This window comes from Taudactylus pleione, unplaced genomic scaffold (genome assembly GCF_031769625.1).
Source record: "Taudactylus pleione unplaced genomic scaffold, aTauple2 ptg001187l, whole genome shotgun sequence".
Lineage (NCBI taxonomy): Eukaryota > Metazoa > Chordata > Amphibia > Anura > Myobatrachidae > Taudactylus > Taudactylus pleione.
The window spans coordinates 185,730-207,329 of NW_028285588.1; the positions used below are offsets into that span (position 1 = coordinate 185,730).

At 48.5% G+C, this 21,600-nt stretch overlaps 1 protein-coding gene across 3 annotated transcripts in view; it reads right to left on the reverse strand.

Moving 5' to 3' along the window:
• The window catches only part of LOC148451052 (regulator of microtubule dynamics protein 3-like), a 164,817-nt gene that overhangs the window by 102,487 nt on the left and 40,730 nt on the right, over nucleotides 1-21,600 (reverse strand). For all 3 annotated transcript variants that reach the window (XM_088462333.1, XM_088462334.1, XM_088462335.1), the window contains one exon: nucleotides 10,148-10,424. In XM_088462333.1, coding sequence (XP_088318459.1) covers nucleotides 10,148-10,424 — 277 coding nt within the window. The remainder of the gene's footprint in view (nucleotides 1-10,147; nucleotides 10,425-21,600) is intronic.

The following is a 21,600-nucleotide window of genomic DNA, read 5'->3' on the forward strand; positions in this document are numbered from 1 at the left end:
TCACATAAGTAGTGAAATGAAGTCCACCTGTGTGAAATCTAAGTGTCACATGATCTGTCAGTATAAACACACCTTTTCTGAAAGGCCCCAGAGGCTGCAACACCACTAAGCAAGAGGCAACACACCATGAAGACCAAGGAGCTCTCCAAACAAGTCAGGGACAAAGTTGTTGAGAAGTACAATTCTGGGTTGGGTTATAAAAAAAAAATATTCAAATCTTTGATGATCCCCCGGAGCACCATCAAATCCATCATCATCAAATGGAAAGAACATGGTACCACAACAAACCTGCCAAGAGAGGACTGCCCAACAAAACTCACAGACTGCCCCTTTTCATATATCCATTTGGTTTGCCGATGTATCTTGAAAAAAGGTCTCTGAGAAGACAGAAACGTCAATGTACTGTACGTACTATGTGACGTTATGCTGTGATTGAATAAATTCTTGCTTCCGTCACGAGAAGCTCTGGTGAGTGCACTCAAATTTTTTATCCGTAGGGTTAGCAAACAACATTCTGTAATCCCAACAAATGTACAGAAGCATTATATAGAGTTAATCAGCGTAACATAATTAGCAATGCATGATCATAGTAGGGTAAACAACTATTAGCCACATATTGAAAAAATATTACCAACAATAATCCTCAGGCGCTTAAAGATAAACTAGACCTCAAAAAAAAAACAGAAGAAATTTCATAGTGCAATACATTTAAGATCTCTTTTATATCACAATGACCCCCTTCTTTTTTCAGACTCGTACCATTAGGGATGGTCTACTATAAAAAGTAGACAGAACAGCATGTATTAAAACTTGTAGTTCTCTTCCGAATAAATGGTTTTCCTTTTTTTTAATAAACACAATCTCCAGCGTTGTATATGTAAAGAGAGAAATAATTCCAAAAATAGTGTAATACTATTTTTAATTCCAAATACAGTTTTAAAACATAATGAATGAAACAAATGCGAGTGTGGAATAAATGGACCCTCACCAGATGAATTGGTCTACCCAATCAGTAGACAACAAAGCATAAGTCCGAAATCTGAGGCGTCCCCGGTAGTTGTTAGACGGACCAACTGGGAAGTGTCCAAAAAAGTCCTCACTCAGCTCCTCCACCAACGCGTTTCGATACTGGTCATCTTTAAAGTGCGTTTTGAAGAAAAAGTATTAGGACCTGGTGCTAAAGAAGTCTTTGTGTTGAAATTGCATCAGTTTTTGCTGGACTCAAGTGAGACTAAACTATTGTGCTCAGGTGTTAATGAGCGCAACTTCTAAGATAATTAACTACAGATTTAGCACTCTCACAGATTGAGATTGCCGTCACTCACAAAATAGTGGAGCAGCTAATTCACAGAATTGTGTGCTCATTGGAATACACCTGCTGAAGGCACCAACTGAAACTGCACAAGTTGAAGATTCCTATCTGTATAATGGCACATTCATGACGTAATAGTTTAAAATCTGTAACTTTCTAATTTACCTGAACCCCAAAAGCACCTACCCTGGAACAATAGCTACCTAATAAAACAAACCCAAAGTCTAACTTCGCCCCCTACCCTGAGTTCTACCGTCCCAAAAAACAAGAGATATGGTAAGAACTTACCTTTGTTATCTCTGTTTCTACGAAGTCCATGGGGTCCACAGGGTTGACCTTGGGGTATAGCTGGATCTGGATCCACGCAGTTTAAGCTTTTGCTGCTCCCAGGATGCACTTGGGTCCATCCTCCTCTATACCCCGCCCCCGAGCCACAGGCACCTCAGTTGGTAAGCAGCCAAGGCCGGAGGAGGAGACTAAATAGAGAGAAGGAAGACTGGAACACACAAGAAACAATACAGAAATGGGAGACGGAAAACCGGTGACCAGCCACACAGCCCATATGAAGCCAGGTGCGTCAGGGCGGGTGCCCTGTGGACCCTATGGACTTCGTAGAAGCAGAAATAACAAAAGGTATCTCTTGTCTCTTGTTTTCCACCTCAGGGTCCACAGGGGGTCCACAGGGTTGACCTTGGGGATGTCCCAAAGCAGTTCAACTAAGCACGGGGACGCTCCTGTGCAGAAAGGAGAACCCGGCGCCCGAAGGATGCATCCTGAGAGGCAAAGGTGTCAAACGCATAGAACCTCAAAAACGTCTGAATGGAAGACCAGCTGGCCGCCTTACATAGCTGAACAGCAGAGGTGCCACGTCTACCAGCCCAAGAAGGACCCACAGAACGAGTGGAATGTGCCTTAACAGAGGCAGGAACAGGTAAACCCTCCTGTGCATAAGCCTCACAAATAACAGAACAAAGCAAATGGGCTAACGTTTATTTGTTGGCAGGCCAAGCCCTCCTGTGCAAACCAAAGAGGACAAACAATGAATCAGACTTCCTAACGGAAGCAGTCCGGTCCACATAAATTCTGAGAGCACAGACTACATCCAAGGAAGCCTCACCAGCTGAAAGATCAGGCGACTGAAAAGCTGGCACAACAAGTTCCTGATTAATGTGGAACTTCGAGACCACTTTGGGCAAAAACTCAGGACGAGTGCGGAGCACCGCTCTGTCCTGATGAAAAATCAGAAAAGGAGGGCGACAGGAAAGCGCCCCCAACTCTGACACCCTCCTGGCAGAAGCAATTGCTAGGAGAAAAACGGTCTTGAACGTCAGCCACTTGAGGTCCACCACCTCAAGAGGCTCAAAAAGATGACCCTGCAAGACCCGTAGCACCACCGCCAAGTGCAAAGGAGCCACAGGAGGCACGAAGGGAGGCTGTATCCTGAGAACACCCTGGAAAAAGGTGTGAACATCCGGTAGTGTAGCAATCGGTCGCTGAAATCACACGGACAATGCAGACACATGAACCTTCAGAGAGGCCAGGCGTAAGCCGAGGTCCAAACCTGATTGAAGGAACTCCAAGATTCTGGAAACCCGGAACACCTGAGGATCATAGTTTCTGGATTCACACCACTGAAAGTAAGTGCGCCACACCCTGTGGTAAATCCGTGCGGAGGCAGGCTTGCGTGCCCTAAGCATGGTACCAATGACTGAACTGGAGAAACCCCTAGACCTCAAGACGGCTGTCTCAAGAGCCACGCTGTCAAAGACAGCCGACCCAGATCCGGGTAAAGGCAGGGCCCTTGAGACAACAGGTCCCGACGCTGAGGAAGAAGGTACGGAGCGTCGATGGAGAGACACCTCAGATCGGAGTACCAAGGACGTCTGGGCCACGCCGGAGCAACCAGCACGAGCGTGCCGCCGTCCTGCTTGAATTTCCGCAGAACCCGAGGAAGTAAGGATATCGGAGGAAACAGATACGCCAGGTGAAACGTCCATTTCACCGACAGCGCGTCTACCAGACTGGCGCCTGCGTCTCTTGTCCTTGACCCGTAAACGGGCAACTTGTGATTGTGACGGGAGGCCATCAAGTCCAGCTCCGGCAGCCCCCACCTGTCCACGAGTAGCTGAAACACCTCTGGGTGAAGCGACCATTCCCCGGGATGCACGTCGTGACGGCTGAGGAAGTCCGCCTCCCAATTGAGGACTCCGGGAATGAAGACTGCCGAGATCGCTGGAATGTGACACTCCGCCCAAGCAAGGATGCGAGACACCTCCGACATCGCTGCCCGACTTAGAGTTCCTCCTTGGTGGTTGATATACGCCACCGTGGTGGCGTTGTCGGACTGCACCTGAACCGGCCGTCCGTAAAGAGCGGGACCGGACGACTGCAGGGCCCGATAAACCACCCGCAGTTCCAGAATGTTGATGGGAAGAAGAGCTTCTTCCGCAGACCAACGACCCTGAAGTGACAACAAGCCGGTCACTGCCCCCCAACCCCGAAGACTGGCATCAGTCGTGAGCAGGACCCAGTCCGGGATCCAAAAGGGACGCCCCTCGACCAGATGAGCTGTCTGAAGCCACCAAGCCAAAGACTGCCGAACCTCCGGGGACAACACCAGCAACTGAGAGCGGATCCGGTGAGGTAACCCGTTCCATTCCGATAGAATCAGCCCCTGCAGAGGCCGGGAATGGAACCGGGCAAATTCCACCATGTCGAATGTTGACACCATGGAACCCAAAACCCTCATAGCCGAATGGACCGACAGGCGGCAACTGCTCAGGCAACTGTGTATTCTCAGCTGCAGGGAGGAGACCTTCTCCGGGGTCAGGAAGATCCTTTGCTGACGAGAATCCAGCAGGGCTCCCAAATGAACCATCCGCTGAGATGGAATCAGGGAGGACTTTTTCCAATTTATCAGCCACCCGTGCGCTTGCAGGCAAGCGACCGTCAAGTGGAGATGATGAAGCAGTACCTCCGGGGAACTCGCCAGCAACAGGAGGTCGTCCAGATACGGTAGTAGCCGTACATTCTGGTTCCGAAGATGTGCGGCCATGACCGCCATAATCTTCGTGAACACCCTCGGTGCCATGGAGACACCAAAGGGTAGCGCCCGGAACTGGTAATGGTGTTGAAGGATAGCGAACCTCAGATACCGCTGGTGCGAAGGTGCTATCGGAACATGGAGGTAGGCGTCCTGGATATCCAGGGACACCATGTAATCCCCCGGTTCCATCGCCAGAATGATGGAACATAACGTTTCCATCCTGAACTTGGGAACTCTGAGGAATTTGTTCAGAGACTTCAAGTTGAGGATAGGGCGATGAGAACCATTGGGTTTCTGCACCAGAAACAGAGAAGAATAGTACCCCGTCCTTCGTTGTAACTGAGGAACGGGAACAATGACCCCTGCTGTCAGCAAGGACTCTATAGCTTCCTGAATCTGTAAAGACTTGGTCGTATCCTGAGAAGGACTCGTGCAGAAAAACTGGTGGGGCGGTCTGTGCCGAAAAGACAGGGCGTACCCCTGGGAGACCACTTCTCGAACCCAGGCATCCGTGGTGGTATTGTGCCAGCACTGGGCAAATAGAAGAAGTCGGCCTCCCACTCTGGGGTCCCCCAGAGGGAGGCCCGTCCCATCAGGCAGAAGGTTTATCTTCCTGCTTGGAAGAAGGGCGCCTGGCACTCCAGGGCTGCTTCTTGGGCTTAGAAGCGGCCTTGGTCGTCGACTGCCTCGGGAAGGACTGACCTTTTGCCTTGCCCTGAACCCGAAAGGACCGAAAAGCAGAGCTCCGTACCTTGGTAGGAGCAGAAGCCGAAGGGAGGAAGGCTGATTTAGACTTAGCCAGAGTGTCCACAATTTTGTCCAAGTCTGGACCAAAAAGCAACTCCCCATTAAAAGGTAAGGCCTCCAGTCCCTTTTTGGAGTCAGCGTCAGCTCTCCAAGACCTCAGCCACAAGGACCGACGCGCCGACACAGCTGCAGCCGACACCCGAGAGGTTAGCAGGCTTGCGTCTAACGATGCTTCCCCAATGTAGGAAGCCGCATCCCTCATTTGACCTATCAACGCTCTCTGGATCTCCGGAGCATCTTCCGGAAAGGTATCCTCCAAAGCATTGGCCCAGCTCTCGATGGCCTTAGCCACCCAAGAGGTGGCCATGGACGGACGGGCCACCGCCCCCGAGAGAGAGTAGATAGACTTCAAACAAGTCTCCACCTTCCTGTCCGTGGGATCCTTCAGGGAGGAGATCGACGGCAAAGGCAGCGTAGCGCTTTTAATTAAGCGGGTAACGTGGGAATCCACCGCTGGAGGAGTTTCCCACTTCCTGCAATGAGCCTCCGGAAACGGATAGTTCGAAGCCAACCGCTTCTGCGGTTGGAACCTCTTGCTGGGCAACTGCCAGGCCCCTGCCATATGATCCGTGAATTGATCGAACAGGGGAAAAACCGTCAAAGCTACCTTGGCCTTTTTAAAATTTGGGTATTTTGACCTGGGGGCGGGCACATCCTCCTCAATGTGAAGGATGGCCCGCACCGCCCTAACCAATGCCGGCACATTAATGGAAGACTTAGCCTCCATCTCCTGGGCCCCGGCATCCGAGTCAGAGTCCTCATGGATCTCCCCGTCATCCGAAGACACGTCCGTGTCCGTGAACTGAGCCGCCAGTGAAGCCGGAACGGAACGCTTGGACGCCCGTGGGGGCAAATCACTGTGCAACATATTTTGAAAAGCCGATGACGAAGCCGCCAGACTCTGAACAGAGCTGGAGAGGACGACCACCCAAGGTGGGGGCACTGCCTGAGGATACCCCTGAAAAGGTACCATCGACTGCTGCGGCACCGTGGGGGATTGCACGTATACCGGCAAACCCGCATAAGGACCCACAGTCTGAGACCCGGGAGGAGACTGCACCAGACGAGTCACACCCGGGGAACGGGGCATGGTAGGCTGGGGCAACGCCCTAGAAGGGGCCGCAGTCGGGACCGCAAGTCGGTCCGCGATTGACGCCAGCACTTGCGTAAACATTGCCCATGGAGGATCCTGCGCCACCGGGGGTTTAGAGGGTCCAGGTACCAACTGGCAGCGCCCGCACAGACCGTCCTGAGACAATTCTGCCCCGTCAACCCCTGCCGAACAGCGTCGGCAGGAAAACAACACAGGAGCCTCGGAGCGCTCATTCCCCTCATCAGACATGACACAAACTTTTTTGCAAAAAAAGTGTCTCACCGAAACGAGGTAAGGCGTATAACACCCACGCACTCCCAAGTATGCAACCCAAACAGCCCACAATATGGTACTGAGGAGCACACCGCAGTATGTGACGGACCTCACAAATACGTAGATTTATATAAGTGAGGTACACAGAAAGAACACCCCTCCCCCACGCACCTGAGGGCCGTAGGAGAAGGAAAGGGATAGGTAAAAAGCTGACAGTAAGTAGAAAATAAGCACAGACAGCAGCACTAGCAAAAGTCACATACCATGCAGAGAAGTTATACTCACTGCACCTTCCGCTACAATCAACCTCCCAGATTCAGTGTCTGGGAGGGCTATAGCGGTGCGAACACTGTCCTTTGCAGGGGGAGAGGTACGCAGGGGGACTGGTCCACTGGAAGCCTGCCTGGGAGCTCTGCGATGCTGCCTGAGGAAGATGGCCGCCGGAGAGCTCTGAGGAGGAGTGGCCGAGTGAGAACAGCCCAGCGACGCCAGCACACATGAGAGAAGGCGCGCTGGGCTGAGGGGAGGAGCGCTGAAGCAGGGAAGGCTGCCTCCCCTGCTAGTACTAAACCCCCGGGGAAGCCGGTTCCCCGCCGGTACTTATACCCCGGGGGCCAGCGGACACGCGGGGTATTCCTGAAGAGGGGGAGCCCGCCGCCGCTACTAGCGCCGCCGGTCTGTCCCCAGAGACCGGCGGCATGAAGACTGCATTTTCCCTGCGTGCAGCGCTGACAGCGCTGCACGCGGCTTACCTGGCCCCTTCAGTCCGGCAGCAGTCCTTGGGTGGTCCCGGAGCCACGCTAGCACTGACTCCGGGGTCCCGCTGCGATCCCCGGATCAGTACCGGCGTCGCAGCGCCAGCGGGGCTGTTGGAGCGGCAGCATAGACGTCCAGATGGACAGTCTGATGCTGCCGCTCTGAAGACAGTAAAAATAAAATAATAAAATCATCTTCTTATATTTTTTATTTTTTTTTTAAATAAAGAATAAAGCTTAGGGGCTGCTTATGCAGCCCCACTGCGCAGGGTGACCCGACTCCGGCCGGGCACCAACTAAAACTGAGGTGCCTGTGGCCGGGCGGGGTATAGAGGAGGACGGACCCAAGTGCATCCTGGGAGCAGCAAAGCTTTAACTGCGTGGTGCCCATGGATCCAGATCCAGCTATACCCCAAGGTCAACCCTGTGGACCCCCTATGGACCCTGAGGTAGAAAATGGGGATACCCATAGTGAACCCCCATATCTGGACATCTTTAGGGGGGACATTTCCCGAAAATTCCAGAATTTTGGGCGATACTTAACTTTCCGCCGGCTCCCGTTTTCGCGGCTTCCTAATTGAATACGGGGATAAAGCGGGCACACGCCCGATACTTTATCCCCGGAAAAGTTTTGATGTGGAGCAAAAAGTCCAGCACAGACTTTTCGCTCTCAAATTGAATATGGCCCATAGAATAGTGAGCAGAAGGGGAGACAAGTGTTTCTATTGTGACTTTCTGTAAATGTCTGCAGAAGTAATCAAACATTTATAGACAAAAGTATGTATCTATTTATTATTAGCTACGGACTACAAAGGTTTTGAGCTCTGAACTTGAGAGTACCCAAAACTATTTAACTTCCAGAATTCTCCAGGAACTACAACTCTGGTCCCTTGGCAACAGTTTAAATGAATTCATTATATTTACCTAGTATTAATGTAAGACAAGGACTTGCCTTTTGCAGTCACTAATCTGCAACAGCAGGAGTTACATTAATATTTGACTTGTATTATTAACTATACACATTTAAGTTATTACCTCATATACCAGGAGTATTACTTTGTTCAGTTAAATACTTATGCTGGGCATGCACTATACAATGGGAGCAAATAACAATGGACTATTTGCTGACTAACACTGGAAAACAGACAAAAATTAGACCAAAATGGAGTTAGTAACCTAGGGTCTCTTTAGTGAGAAAAGGGGGTTACATTAAGCATCTAAAAGAATGATAAGATATGACAGTGAATACATTTGGATTATATAGAAAGCACTGGTTAGTACATTTCACAAAGAATGAATGTAGTTTGCTTTAACAGTTAGGGACGTATTCAATTAGACGCGAAACGTCGGAAAGGTTTCGCTCGCAGCACTTTTCGCCTACGTCGCGTGTTTTAGCCGCGGAAACTTATCGGGCGCGTACCTGCAATTCGTCCTATTCAATTTCAAAAGAAGCGAAAACGGAGATACACGGTGTCAGAACAGGCAAAAAGTGGTCAGAATCAGGAAAAATCAGCCTGAACAAAGGAGATGCAGAAACTTTGGGGATCAATGTAGTAGTGCCCGATTAGCCCTAAGGAAACAATTTAGGGGTACTTAAGTTCACACAATTGTCACTAATTAGCGTCTTTGCACAAGTGGTGAAGAATGGCATAAAGCAGTTTTTTGGGGAGAAAATAAGTATTCCTGTCAAATTTGGAATACTTGAAAATGGGTGCTAGCGTATTTAATGGTCGCTAAAGTGAAGTTCTAAGAAACGTATAAAAAAAAAAAAAAAAAAAAAAAAAAGCACCTTCAGCATACACATGCAATCAAAAAGAGAACCTCACCCATACTTGCGGGCCCCTAAAAGTCTATTTCGCTAGTTTTTAAGTTTGTACCCCCACTTTGCACTTTCGCCCCCTTTTTCAAAGTGCTTTCTTGGGGATGTTCCTTTTTTTTTTTTAGGCTTTTTTGAAACAGTTTTCCTTTGCGGGGCTGTCCCAAGGGTGCAGAGTGGCTTCCCCACCTTTGCACTTTTTTTCACCACCTATTCATAGGCGAATCTTTTTCGCCTATTACATTGCATTGACTTTCCGAGTATGCAAAAAGGGTTTGCAATTGAATATGGAGATAAGTTTCCGACTGGCGAAAAGTCTTAATCGGCGATACTTTTTCGCCGAAAAATGCTTTTTGAGTATAATGGAATCCGGCCCTAACTTGGGATAATCATGACACCGTAGAACACTCTTCATCTGAATACATTTAGACTGAGGGTAGCTAGGATAATCCTATGTATGTGGGGTTTTTACATACAATTCTATGACATAATTTAGTGTTTATGGGCCTATACAGCAAAACACAATTTTTTGGTTCCCGTAGAGCATGGTCAGATAATTGGCGCTCTACTCTGATTTAGCTTTTATCAGAACTTTAACACATACTTGTCTACTTTGGGACCTAGGAGATTTAGATGGGGAGGTCCAAGTGGCATGTGTAGGGCAAGTTTGGTAACGTGATGTGCGTCACCTTGGCCCCACATCCCGCTATGCGGTACCGCAATTTGCTTCCTTAATCGGCAGGAGTGGATCTATGATGACACGATTTGCACCATAAGACACCTTTCCTACTCCAACCCAATATGGAAGTGGGTAGGATCCGGGTGGGTTCACTGCTCTCCAGGAAGTGTAGGGGAATTCCTATATATTCAGGAGAGAGACATCTAGACTCTCTGGGAGAGAAGGTAAGTACATTGGAATGTCATGGGCTAGTAAGTGTGGGTAATTTCCCTAAATAGTCACTTAATGTGGTAATATATTTGTGCATTCAAGTCCATCTTTGCTTTACCAGGATTGTGCGAATGTGAGAAAAATAATAAACTGTACCAGCAATTTATTACTGCAGAGCAGCTGGAATCCTTCCCTTTTCTGCTCAACATCACCGTTGTGCAACTGGTCAGACTTCTGCAGCAAAAGTGTTAGCTCCTCATCTAAAGTGTCAGTGGCCAACATTGTCGCTTCATCATCTGTGACTAGATCCACCGAGTCCCTCCGCATTGTTCGCACAGTCTCACAGCTCACTTCATCCTCATCCTCCTCCTCTTCCTCACTCGCTTTGCTGCTTTCACGGTCATAATCTGATTCAGCATTTGCCGTACTGTAACTGCAAAAGAAAAATGTGTCAGTTTCGATAATGTATTCTAAAAATATTGTCCGGATGTGACAAGATTTAGAGAACACAGTGATTATTACAGTTTGATAAATAAACAAACATGCAAACAAGGTTAAACGAAAAATCACAATTGTACATAAAATGCAATTTCCTTTTCCAGGAATCAGAACATATAAACAAACATTCAATATTGTAGCACAGCAACTAATTACATTATGGCATCAAAATTACAGTTGCCACGGTGCGCTTTACACTGAATTTCAGAACAATGGATACAAGAGTCTACTTTATCTGCAAAAGTGAGGTAATAGGTTATGTGTGTAATGGTGCATACACACGGTCAGATTTGCACAATGAACGATAATTATGAACGATTTAATCAACGATTTGTGAATGATGAACGATTTCAGACGATATTAAAATGAATGAAATAGTCCAAACCTTAGTGCAAACACAGTCAATGTTGGATATCGTTACCTGACATGCAGGAACGCGAATCGTTGGTCGATGCATGCTATGGATACCTAATTAAAACCTCTATGCAATCCTGTCTATACCTTCTAAAATCCTGCCTATAGCTTCTAAAATTGTCGCTATTTAGCGTAATGAGTCGCAGAGTAAATAAATGCTTTCAGACTTTGAATGTGGTTCCAAAGCACAAAAAGGTTATTATTCAATATAAAAAACAGATGGTTACACGCTGTGATCTAAAGACATTTAGCGCAAATAAATCATACAGACCCAAGGTACAGTTGTTATATACGCACGCGCTCTGGGCCCAGATACCGGCATCAGCATTAGAAACCTCCGTCAACAGCACAGCAAGAAGACTCAAGACTGGGGTCAAGAGCACACATATATACTCTTACAGGGATAGGCAATACAATAGACAAGTTTGACATGATTCCATTGGTTCTTCTTAAAGGTGCTTCTGTTACAGGATAGTTCATAGGTCAATTCGAATGGACACAAACAGCCTCTAACAATCCTTTGTGTCCTTTTTCCCGCTGCATGCTAATCTAAGCTGCTAACATTGCAGAGTACATTTTAACGTTTTAACTCTCTGTAGTCCATAGTTTGCAGACGCATGTTGCGATCTTCTCACCGATGATACCGGAAATCTGTGGAGACACAGTGGATCAGTACAACGCCAAACACGGTCTGCTTACCATGTACTAAACCTTAGATATCAAATAACCTTTATTACACAACATTAATAATTACTGCATAAACCTTGGATATTACACTTTAATGCTAGGGAACCTTTTATGTAAGTGTGCAGTGTGTTAAGTATTGGGGAATTGGGAAAAGATGCTAGTTAGCGTTGTGCGACTGTGTTTTGTGGAGTACACCATGGTACGTGTTTTGCAGGGATAATCATTTTATATGTTTTAATGAATGTCTGTATTTGTATGGTGAGGACCTTTAACTTCTTTCTATTGCATGGGAATCACATGACACAAAATAATAGCATCACCGTATGTACTTATAATGGCGAGTTTCACTAAAATGGCGCTGGGCGGCCAGTCGCAAAATGGCGACGCCCCGATCTAATTTTACACCCATCCTGTCTCAGCCAATTATCCGGCTTCGACAATGCCCTACATGTCAAAGATATGACGATTTTTACAATCGTCATTGTTCATATCTGATGAGAAATCTGACCGTGTGTATGCACCATAATTTAACCTGTGCCCATGTGTTTAATGTTTAACATACTTAATTTATATCTATGTCTATAAGAGTTTCTAAATAAGAGATGCTGAGTTTAATGGAAGTAGACTGTAATTGCTCCTACATTACGTCCACATGAAAAAAAGGTGTACATTCGCCCATATGCAGCGTTGTACTCATCTGTGTGGTCTATCCGTACGCATGGTTCCATAGCTGTCATGACCAGTGCAAACTTGCACCACAACTATCACTGGTGCAGAAGATCCATCTGAAAACAGGCGTAATTATGTATAAACACAACTACATAGGCCACTACTTTCACATGTGCAAATGCCCAGTTCTCATCCAGTCACATGTGGAGTCACATGTGGAGATGTGACTGCATTGCCCGTACTTGTGTATGCTCGGTTCCAGAACATGGGCAGTGCGAGTACATGCAAGAGAAGTGCACAAAACAGACTACGTCCAACTATGCCACAGTCCCTATAGCTCCCCTAATTTTTTAAATTCAAAAACTTTTTTGGCTTTTAATAGATGGTAACTGGTAACATGGGAGATTTACAAAAGCGGAAAATATGAGATATGGTAAGAACTTACCCTTGTTATCTCTATTTCTACGAAGTCCATAGGGTTCCACAGGATACCTTGGGGTATAGGTGATGACGTCAGGCATCGGGCACCATAGAGTTAAGTTTCAGTCCTCCCAGGATGCACTAGGGTCCCCCTCCTATACCCCGTCCCCGAGCCAAGGCATCTCAGTTAGTTACCAAGCCATAGGCCGGAGGAGGAGAAGGAAGAGAGAGAAAAAAGATCTGGACACACACAAGAATCACATTCTCACCAGAGGGAGACGGAAAAACCGGTGACCAGAGTAAAGCCCATCTGCAGCACAGGTGCGACAGGGCGGGAGTCCTGTGGAACCCTATGGACTTCGTAGAAATAGAGATAACAAGGGTAAGTTCTTACCATATCTCATATTTTCTACTTCAGGGTCCATAGGGTATCCACAGGATACCTTGGGGATGTCCCAAAGCAGTATCCTTTAAGGGTGGAGACGCTCCTGTGCTGAAAGGAGAATCCGCCGCCCGAAGGAAGCATCCTGAGAGGCGAAGGTGTCAAACCTGTAATACCTCACAAAGGTATGGACAGAGGACCACGTAGCAGCCTTGCAGATCTGGACTGCAGAGGCACCACGTCGAGCTGCCCACGAAGGACCCACAGACCTAGTGGAATGAGCCTTCACAGAAGGAGGAACCGGCAGGCCTTCATGAAGATAAGCTTCAGAAATAGCCATACGGATCCAGGCTGCCAAAGTTTGCTTTGAAGCAGGCCAACCCTTTTTACGGAAGCCATAGAGGACAAACAAGGCGTCCGACTTCCTAAATGAAGAAGTGCGGTCAACATAAGTGCTTAAGGCCCGCACAACATCCAAAGTGGCCTCACCCACTGAAAGGCCGGGTGAGTTAAAAGCTGGAACAACTATTTCCTCGTTAACATGAAACTGGGAAACAACTTTGGGAAAAAAATCAGGACGAGTACGTAGCACTGCCCTGTTCCCATGAAAAATCAAGAAAGGGGGTCTACAAGAGAGAGCCCCTAAATCAGAAACACGTCTGGCCAAAGCTATGGCCAGAAGGAAAACAGTCTTAGCTGTAAGCCATTTAAGATCCACTGAGCCCAGTGGTTCAAACGGCGGTCCTTGGAGAGCCCTCAGGACCACAGCCAAGTCCCAAGGCGCAACAGGTGGAACAAAAGGCGGCTGAATTCGCAGAACGCCCTGCATAAAGGTGCGTACATCAGGGATTGTAGCAATCCTACGGTGAAACCAGACAGGGCAGAAACCTGCACCTTCAAAGAAGCAAGGCGAAGCCCGTGGTCTAGTCCCGCTTGTAGGAAGGCGAGTACACGAGACAGACGAAACTCCCGCGGTGCATAACCTCTCGGTCGACACCACTGGAAGAACGTATGCCACACGCGATGGTATATTCTCGCAGAAGACGGTTTCCGAGCTCTTAGCATGGTTCGCACCACAGAGCTGGAAAACCCCCTGGACCTTAACATGGCCGTCTCAACAGCCACGCCGTCAAAGACAGCCGAGTCAGGTCCGGGTGAAGACAAGGACCCTGTGACAGAAGGTCCGGTCGTAGCGGCAACCGCAGAGGACTGTCCACGGACAGACCCTGAAGGTCTGAGAACCAGTGCCGTCTGGGCCATGCGGGAGCTATCAACAGGAGCGTCCCTCCTTCCTGTTTGAATTTCCGGATTACCCGTGGAAGAAGGGAAACCGAAGGAAAGAGATAAGCAAACCGGAACGTCCACCGGACGGACAGAGCATCCACCAGAGACGCCTCTTCGTCTCTTGTGCGAGACCCGTACACCGGCAACTTATTGTTGTGCCGGGATGCCATGAGGTTGATCTCTGGAAGACCCCACCTATCCACCAGCAGTTGAAAAACGTCCGGGTGCAGGGACCACTCCCCCGGATGAACGTCCTGGCGACTGAGAAAGTCCGCCTCCCAGTATAGCACTCCCGGGATGAAGACCGCTGTTATGGCCGGAAGATTGCGCTCTGCCCATACCAGGATCCGAGACACCTCTACGAGAGCCGCCCGACTTCGGGTTCCTCCTTGCCGGTTTATGTAGGCCACGGTGGTAGCGTTGTCCGACTGGACCTGCACTGGGTGACCCTGGAGAACCCGATGTGCCTGCTGGAGAAAACTGAAAACCGCTCGGAGTTCCAAGATGTTTATTGGAAGCTCCGCTTCCGCCGGAGTCCACCTGCCCTGGAACAAGTGTGGACCCGAAACTGCTCCCCAGCCCCGAAGACTGGCGTCCGTTGTCAACAGGACCCAATTCGCCACCGAGAACGAACGACCCTTGTTGAGATGGGTCGTCTGCAACCACCAGGCTAGAGACAGGCGAACCTCCGGAGTGAGCACCAACGTCTGGGACTTCAGACTCTGAGGCAGGCCATTCCATTTGGACAGGATCAGGTGCTGCAGAGGTCTTGAGTGAAACTGGGCATTCCACCATGTCGAATACCGACACCATGGAGCCCAGTAACCTCATCGCCGTGTGCAGAGACACCCGGCGGCTCTGCAGACAACTGCGCACCCTCGACTGTAAGGCAGAGATCTTTTCCCCCGTCACAAAGATCCTTTGCTGTCCCGAGTCCAATAAGGCTCCGAGGTGCAGAATCCGCTGAGACGGGATTAGGGTGGACTTCTGCCAGTTTATCAACCAGCCGTGCCGTTGCAGTAGCGCAATGGTCAGGTCCAAGTGGCGCAGAAGGAGCTCCGGAGATCCTGCCACTAAGAGAAGGTCGTCCAAGTACGCAACATGCGGACCCCCTGCAGCCGCAGGGAAGCCGCCATGACCGCCATCACCTTGGTGAAAACACGTGGTGCTGTCGCCAGGCCAAAAGGTAACGCCCGGAACTGGAAGTGGTCGCTGCGGATTGCAAACCTGAGGAACTGCTGATGGCGCAAAAGAATAGGGACATGCAGGTAAGCGTCCTGTATGTCCAATGACACCATGTAGTCCCTCGGTTCCAGCGCCAGAATGATGGACCGTAGGGTCTCCATCCGAAACTTCGGCACCCGCAAAGATTTGTTGAGAGCTTTGAGGTTGAGAATCGGACGAAACGACCCATTGGGTTTCTGCACCAAAAAGAGATTGGAATAGAAACTCTGGGAGAATGGAACAGGCACTATAACTCCAGCCTGGAGCATAGTGTGCAAAACCTTCCGCAGCTCCGTGGCTTTGTTTCGGTCTGATGGTAGACCCGTGGAGAAGAATCGAGCCGGGGGTCTGTGCCGGAAGGAGAGGGCATACCCGTGTGAGACCACCTCGAGAACCCAAGTGTCTGTCGTGGTGACCGACCAACACCGGGCGAACTGCAGCAGGCGGCCTCCCACTTTGGGATCCCCCAAAGGGAGGCCCGGACCGTCAGGCCGCAGGCTTGTCATCTGACTTAGGGGCCAGACGTCTGGTACTCCAGGCCTGCTTCCGGGGCTTGACCGATTTCTTGGGACCAGCCGGTCGGAGAAAGGACTGCGTCTTAGGCCTACCCTGGGCCCTATAAGGCCGAAAGGACGGAGTACCTGAACCAGAAGGAACAGCAGCCGACGGGAGACATGCCGATTTAGCTGCCGCCAGCGTGGCTACAATCTTGTCCAGGTCCGGACCAAAGAGAACTTCTCCGTTAAAAGGCAACGCCTCCAAACCCTTTTTGGAATCAGCGTCCGCCTTCCAGGATCGCAACCACAAGGTGCGACGAGCAGCCACAGCTGCCGAAGAAATTCGAGACGCCAGGGTACTAATATCCAAGGCCGCTTCGTTGATATAAGTGGCCGAATCCCGGAGATTGCCGATCAACTCCGTCTGCTCAGCCGAACAGTCGGAATCGAAGGACGCCTCTAACGCATCAGCCCAGCGCTCCATAGCTCGGGCAACCCAGCAAATGGCCATAGCCGGCCGCGCTGCCCCCCCCCCCCCGCAAGGAATAGGCGGACTTCAGGCAGATCTCCACCTTGCGGTCCGTAGCATCCTTAAGGGAGGACATTGATGGCATGGGTAATGTGGCATGGGATTCCCATTTGGCAAAATAATTGTCCGCAAACGGATACGCCACTGCTAAACGCCTTTGAGGCTGATATCGTTTGCCTGGCTGTTTCCACGCTTCCTCCAGGTGGTCAACTAATTGCCCCGAAAGAGCAAACACTGTGGTATCTCCTTTAACATCTTTGAAAAAGGCGTATTTGGACTTTGATACCGGAGGTTCCTCATCCTCAATAACTAAAGCAGTACGGACTGCACGAATAAGGCCAGGTATATACACCTTAGACTTAGAGTCCGACTCTTTAGGACGGGAAGGTTCCTGGTCAGAAAGATCCAGAATCTCCCCATCATCGGATGTCCCGTCGTCATCCTCATAAGGAGCAGACAGAGACGCCACCGGCCGTTTGTGAGGCCGCATCACAGACTCCCCTTGCAACACTTCTGACAACTGCTGTACAGAGTTTGTTAACGAATTAACCCACGCAGGCTCATGAGAGACCTGAGGAGGGGAAATAGGGAGACTGTGGGGTACCATCAATTGTCTTGGGAAACCCTGCATGGGTGACGACACCACTGACTGCTGGGACAAACCCATCTGAGTGAGGGCAGGCTGCGGAGCTAACTGGCCCACGAGGGTTGTAAGCGCTTTGGCAAAACAAGCCCAGGGCGGCTCCTGTACTGGAGCCGTGACCGTAATCGGTCGCGTCAACGAATAACACCGTCGACATAGTCCCTCCGCACTGCCGTCCCCCTCCGCTATAGGTACCTTGCATGTAGTACATAAAAGCTGGAGAGGAAAATCACTTTCAGACATAATGGTAAGTATGTGACCCCTCTCACTGATACTCGTTAGTATAGTGTGAGACCACCCTGCAAGCACTGCAAGGGCTTTAGCAGAAAGAACAGGGACAGTGAAATGCTGACAGATAGAAAATGAAAGTACAGGCAGCAGACGCTAGCATAGGTCACATACAATGCAAAGAAATCAATTCCTGCACTATCAGCGCTGATCCTCAACTACACAGACTCAGAGCCTGGTAGGACACAGCGCTGCATACACAGACCTTATCCAACGGAGGAGAGGTATGCAGGGGGACCCAGGCCACGATGCCACCGTTCTTCAGCGTCCAGCAGCGCTCAGCATGCTTCTTCAAAAGATGGCCACCGAGGAGCAGAGAGGAGGCCGGCCTGGGGGAGAAGCGCTGACACAGGCCCAGTCAGCGTGTGCAGAGAGAGGGCTGTGTGCAGTGGGGGAGGCGCCGGCTGTGAGACAGGGAAGGCGCGCTCCCCTGGCATGCATTTAACCCCTGGGACGCCACAGCGCTACCGCTCTGCCGCGGTCCTGCTGTCCCAGGGGAGTAGTGGAAGCGCAGGTTAGAACCTGGCTCCACGCTGCAGCCAGTCCCCAGGGAGCCCCCTGCCTGGGGACTCTGGACCATGTAACAGCGGGGACCCACCGCGGGACCCCGCTGCTTACCTTGCTGTCCCCCTTGATTCCGGCCATGGTCCTGAACATCTGGGGTCACCGCTAGCTGTGACCCCAAATGCCTACCAGCATCCCCGGATCAGTACCAGCGTTCTGGTACCGGCGGGGGTGTAGGGAAGACAGCATGGACGTCAGGACTGACTGTCCATGCTGTACTTCCAGATGTGCAGCCACAGCTGCTTAAAGAAAACTTCAGGGGCTCTTCTTAGCCCCCACTCCAACAGGTGCATCCGACTCCGGCTGGGCACCAAACTAAACTGAGATGCCTTGGTTCGGGGGCGGGGTATAGGAGGGGGACCCTAGTGCATCCTGGGAGGACTGAAAACTTAACTCTATGGTGCCCGATGCCTGACGTCATCACCTATACCCCAAGGTATCCTGTGGATACCCTATGGACCCTGAAGTAGAAAGATGAGAACCAATAGTGCGAAAGCCATTTTGTGACATCATGCAGCTATTTTTAAATGGTTATACCATGTGTAAGTGCACGACTGAGGTTGATGAGGTGATAGCAATTACAGCCAGCAGAGTTGTGTGTCTTCTGACGAGAGAAGCTGGGTTGAGCAGGCCGTTCATTGCTGAATACAAGCTAAGCACATGAAGCATCGGTGCAGCCACATAGCATATCAAAAACATGCCAGGATCAGAGTGCAGCCACAGAGCCTCATTGTCCCCAGAAAAACTACCTGATATTTACACAAGAGGTGGCAGAGATCGGACGTCAGCTTATTATTCGATGGGATGCCAGGTGCACCGTATTCAAAGATGGTCATTTCTATGCACAAACACCAATACATTAAAAAAAACATTAAAATGTACAAGACGACTTTAAAATAAAATAAGTAAAAAAGTAAAATAAGAGAGCCATAGTAGCCATGGACATTGTAGTGAAGAATTTTTCCATCTATTACACCATAATCTTGCAAATGGTCATGCAGAGCGTTTGTACAGTGGCACAACCCAAAGAGGAAAGTTACCGGTCACCTATGCATGTGCTAGGACGATAAATATGCATTATCTGTAAGGAATTAAATGCGCTGCATATCTTAATATTCTAAAATTAGCAAGTGACTGAATGTACTTAAATGATGGTATGTAAACAATATGCATATTGAGGGGAATTCAATTAAGCACAGGATTTGCCAAGCTGGGAAAAGCTCTGAGTTTCATGCCTGGAGCTATTCAATTAATCTGCATTTTCCCCACACGGTAAACCATGGGATAATGCACGCTAACCGTAGATTCCACACGGGAATCTATGGGTTTCCCCACACGTTAAAATGCACCTAACTGAATCTCCCACATAAAATATGTCATGAAGTGTTATTAACGTTTTTCCTTTCAAAATAGTATGGTGACGTTGGGCACAAACGTTTATTAATATTTAATACTTGCACTACTGTAAATGTCTATACGGTAGACTTACAATCATCTCTTCATTACTTTACACCAGGCCGAAAAAAATAAAGTACTGCGCATGTAGTTATTACAACTTACTCAACTATGTGAAATAGCTTTGTTAAAACATTTAAAAGAGTTGGTCCATTTGGACAACTTATCCTTAATCAATCCTCCAGCAACTACACACACTCAGCAAATGTCCTCCTCCTAGATTCTTGGTAACATAAATGACATGATGCAAGGAGCAGCCCTCACTGCAGCACTAGGTGTCAGAAGCCTCAGGCTCTTCCATGAGGATCTATGTACTGTCGAAACCGAATAATTGGGTAAGACAGAATCTGTTTGGCAATCAGAAAAACCTGCACGACGCCATCTTGTGAATGGCAGCAAGACTCCATTTTAGAAAAGAAAGCTTACACAAGCGCCATTTTGTCAAAAATACATAGTACACAATCCACAGTGCAAAATTGATAAAAGTAGCAATTTTGTTACTCACAACGCAAAGTTGCTAAAAAGTAACACGAACAGCTTTTTAATAATCTTCCCCAACACATACCGACAGTTTTCAGCACACATAAAAATGACTTCCCAACATGATAAAATCTCACAGCACTATTTTGTAAAAAAAAATAGTCAGCCTTCCCTCAAATGCATGCAGACAGTGTTTAACACATAAACACTAACTTATTAGCATTTGGAATCCTATACAAAGCCCATCCTGGAGAAAATCCCTATACCATAACACGACACAATATACCGTGGTGCTATGAGCATTTTTACATAAGAATATATGAGCTGTGGCAATTGTAATGTATCCTAGCTATGGAGCTACACAATTCAGTCCATCCCCACAACCAAAACAAGCAGAATAAAGAGTGAGGCTCCGACTGCACTGCTGGGAGCCTCCACCCAGTATGAGAACTAAATTCACTGTAGAAACACATTTTGCAATTGCAGTTTAAAAACATCAGACAAATACATGTGTGCTTGTGTGTGTATATATATATATTATATATATATATATGTATGTTTGTGTGTGCATATTGCCCATCATGCATGGACTTACATGTATAATATCACACACAGACTTATATTTGAAAAGTAGCAAAATTCCCTGCAACTCATACACACAATGTTAAACAGAACAGTCAGCTTTTTAGTGATCCTTCCCAAAATCATACTGGCATTGCGACACACACACATAGATGCCCTTCCAGCTTAGTGCTGCTCGCTGAGTGCCCCATCGACCCTCAGACGCACAACGCAATTCAGTGCTGTTTCTCCCCGCATACATACATTTAAAAGCAATGGTCCCGTAACGCAAAAAGGATAATTATTACTTGGTTTAGTCGCAATGCTAGCATATAAAGAAATGAATGTTTTCTGTAACTATGGCTTAGTAAATGACAATTGGACCGTGTTTGGTGCCGTACTGATCTACTCTGTTCCCACAGCGTTCCGGTGGCATCGGTGAGAAGATCAGAACATGCGGCTATGAAATATGAATGTTAGAGAGAATAACTTCTTGAAATGTTGTATGCCATAGTTAGATTAGATTTATTATGCAGCGGGAAGGTGAACACAATCAGGCTGTTAGAGGCTGGGTTGAGTCTTTGCACTGACCTATGAATTGTACCGTAACGGAAGAAGCAAGAAGAGGAACCAATGAGAACCTGCCAACGTATTCTATTGTATTGCTTATCCCAGTACGGGTATATATGCGAGTGCTCTGAAACAAGATGCCAGTCTGCGGTGTTCCTGTTATGCTGTTCTACGGAGGTCTCATTATTGATGCCGGTATCTGGTCCCAGAGCGCACGCGTATGTATTGACTGTACCTTATGACCTAATGTTTGTACAATTTAGTTTGCACTCATTGTGAGATCATAGCGTGGTAACATCTGTAGTTTTACCTGAATAATAATCTTTAGCGCGTTGGACCGCTATTCAACTGTCTTAGAGTTTTATTAATGGTATAATTAAACACAGCGCTAATTAGCGACATCTTGTGGTTTTAGAAGGTATAGGCAGGTTTTGTCTTAGAGGT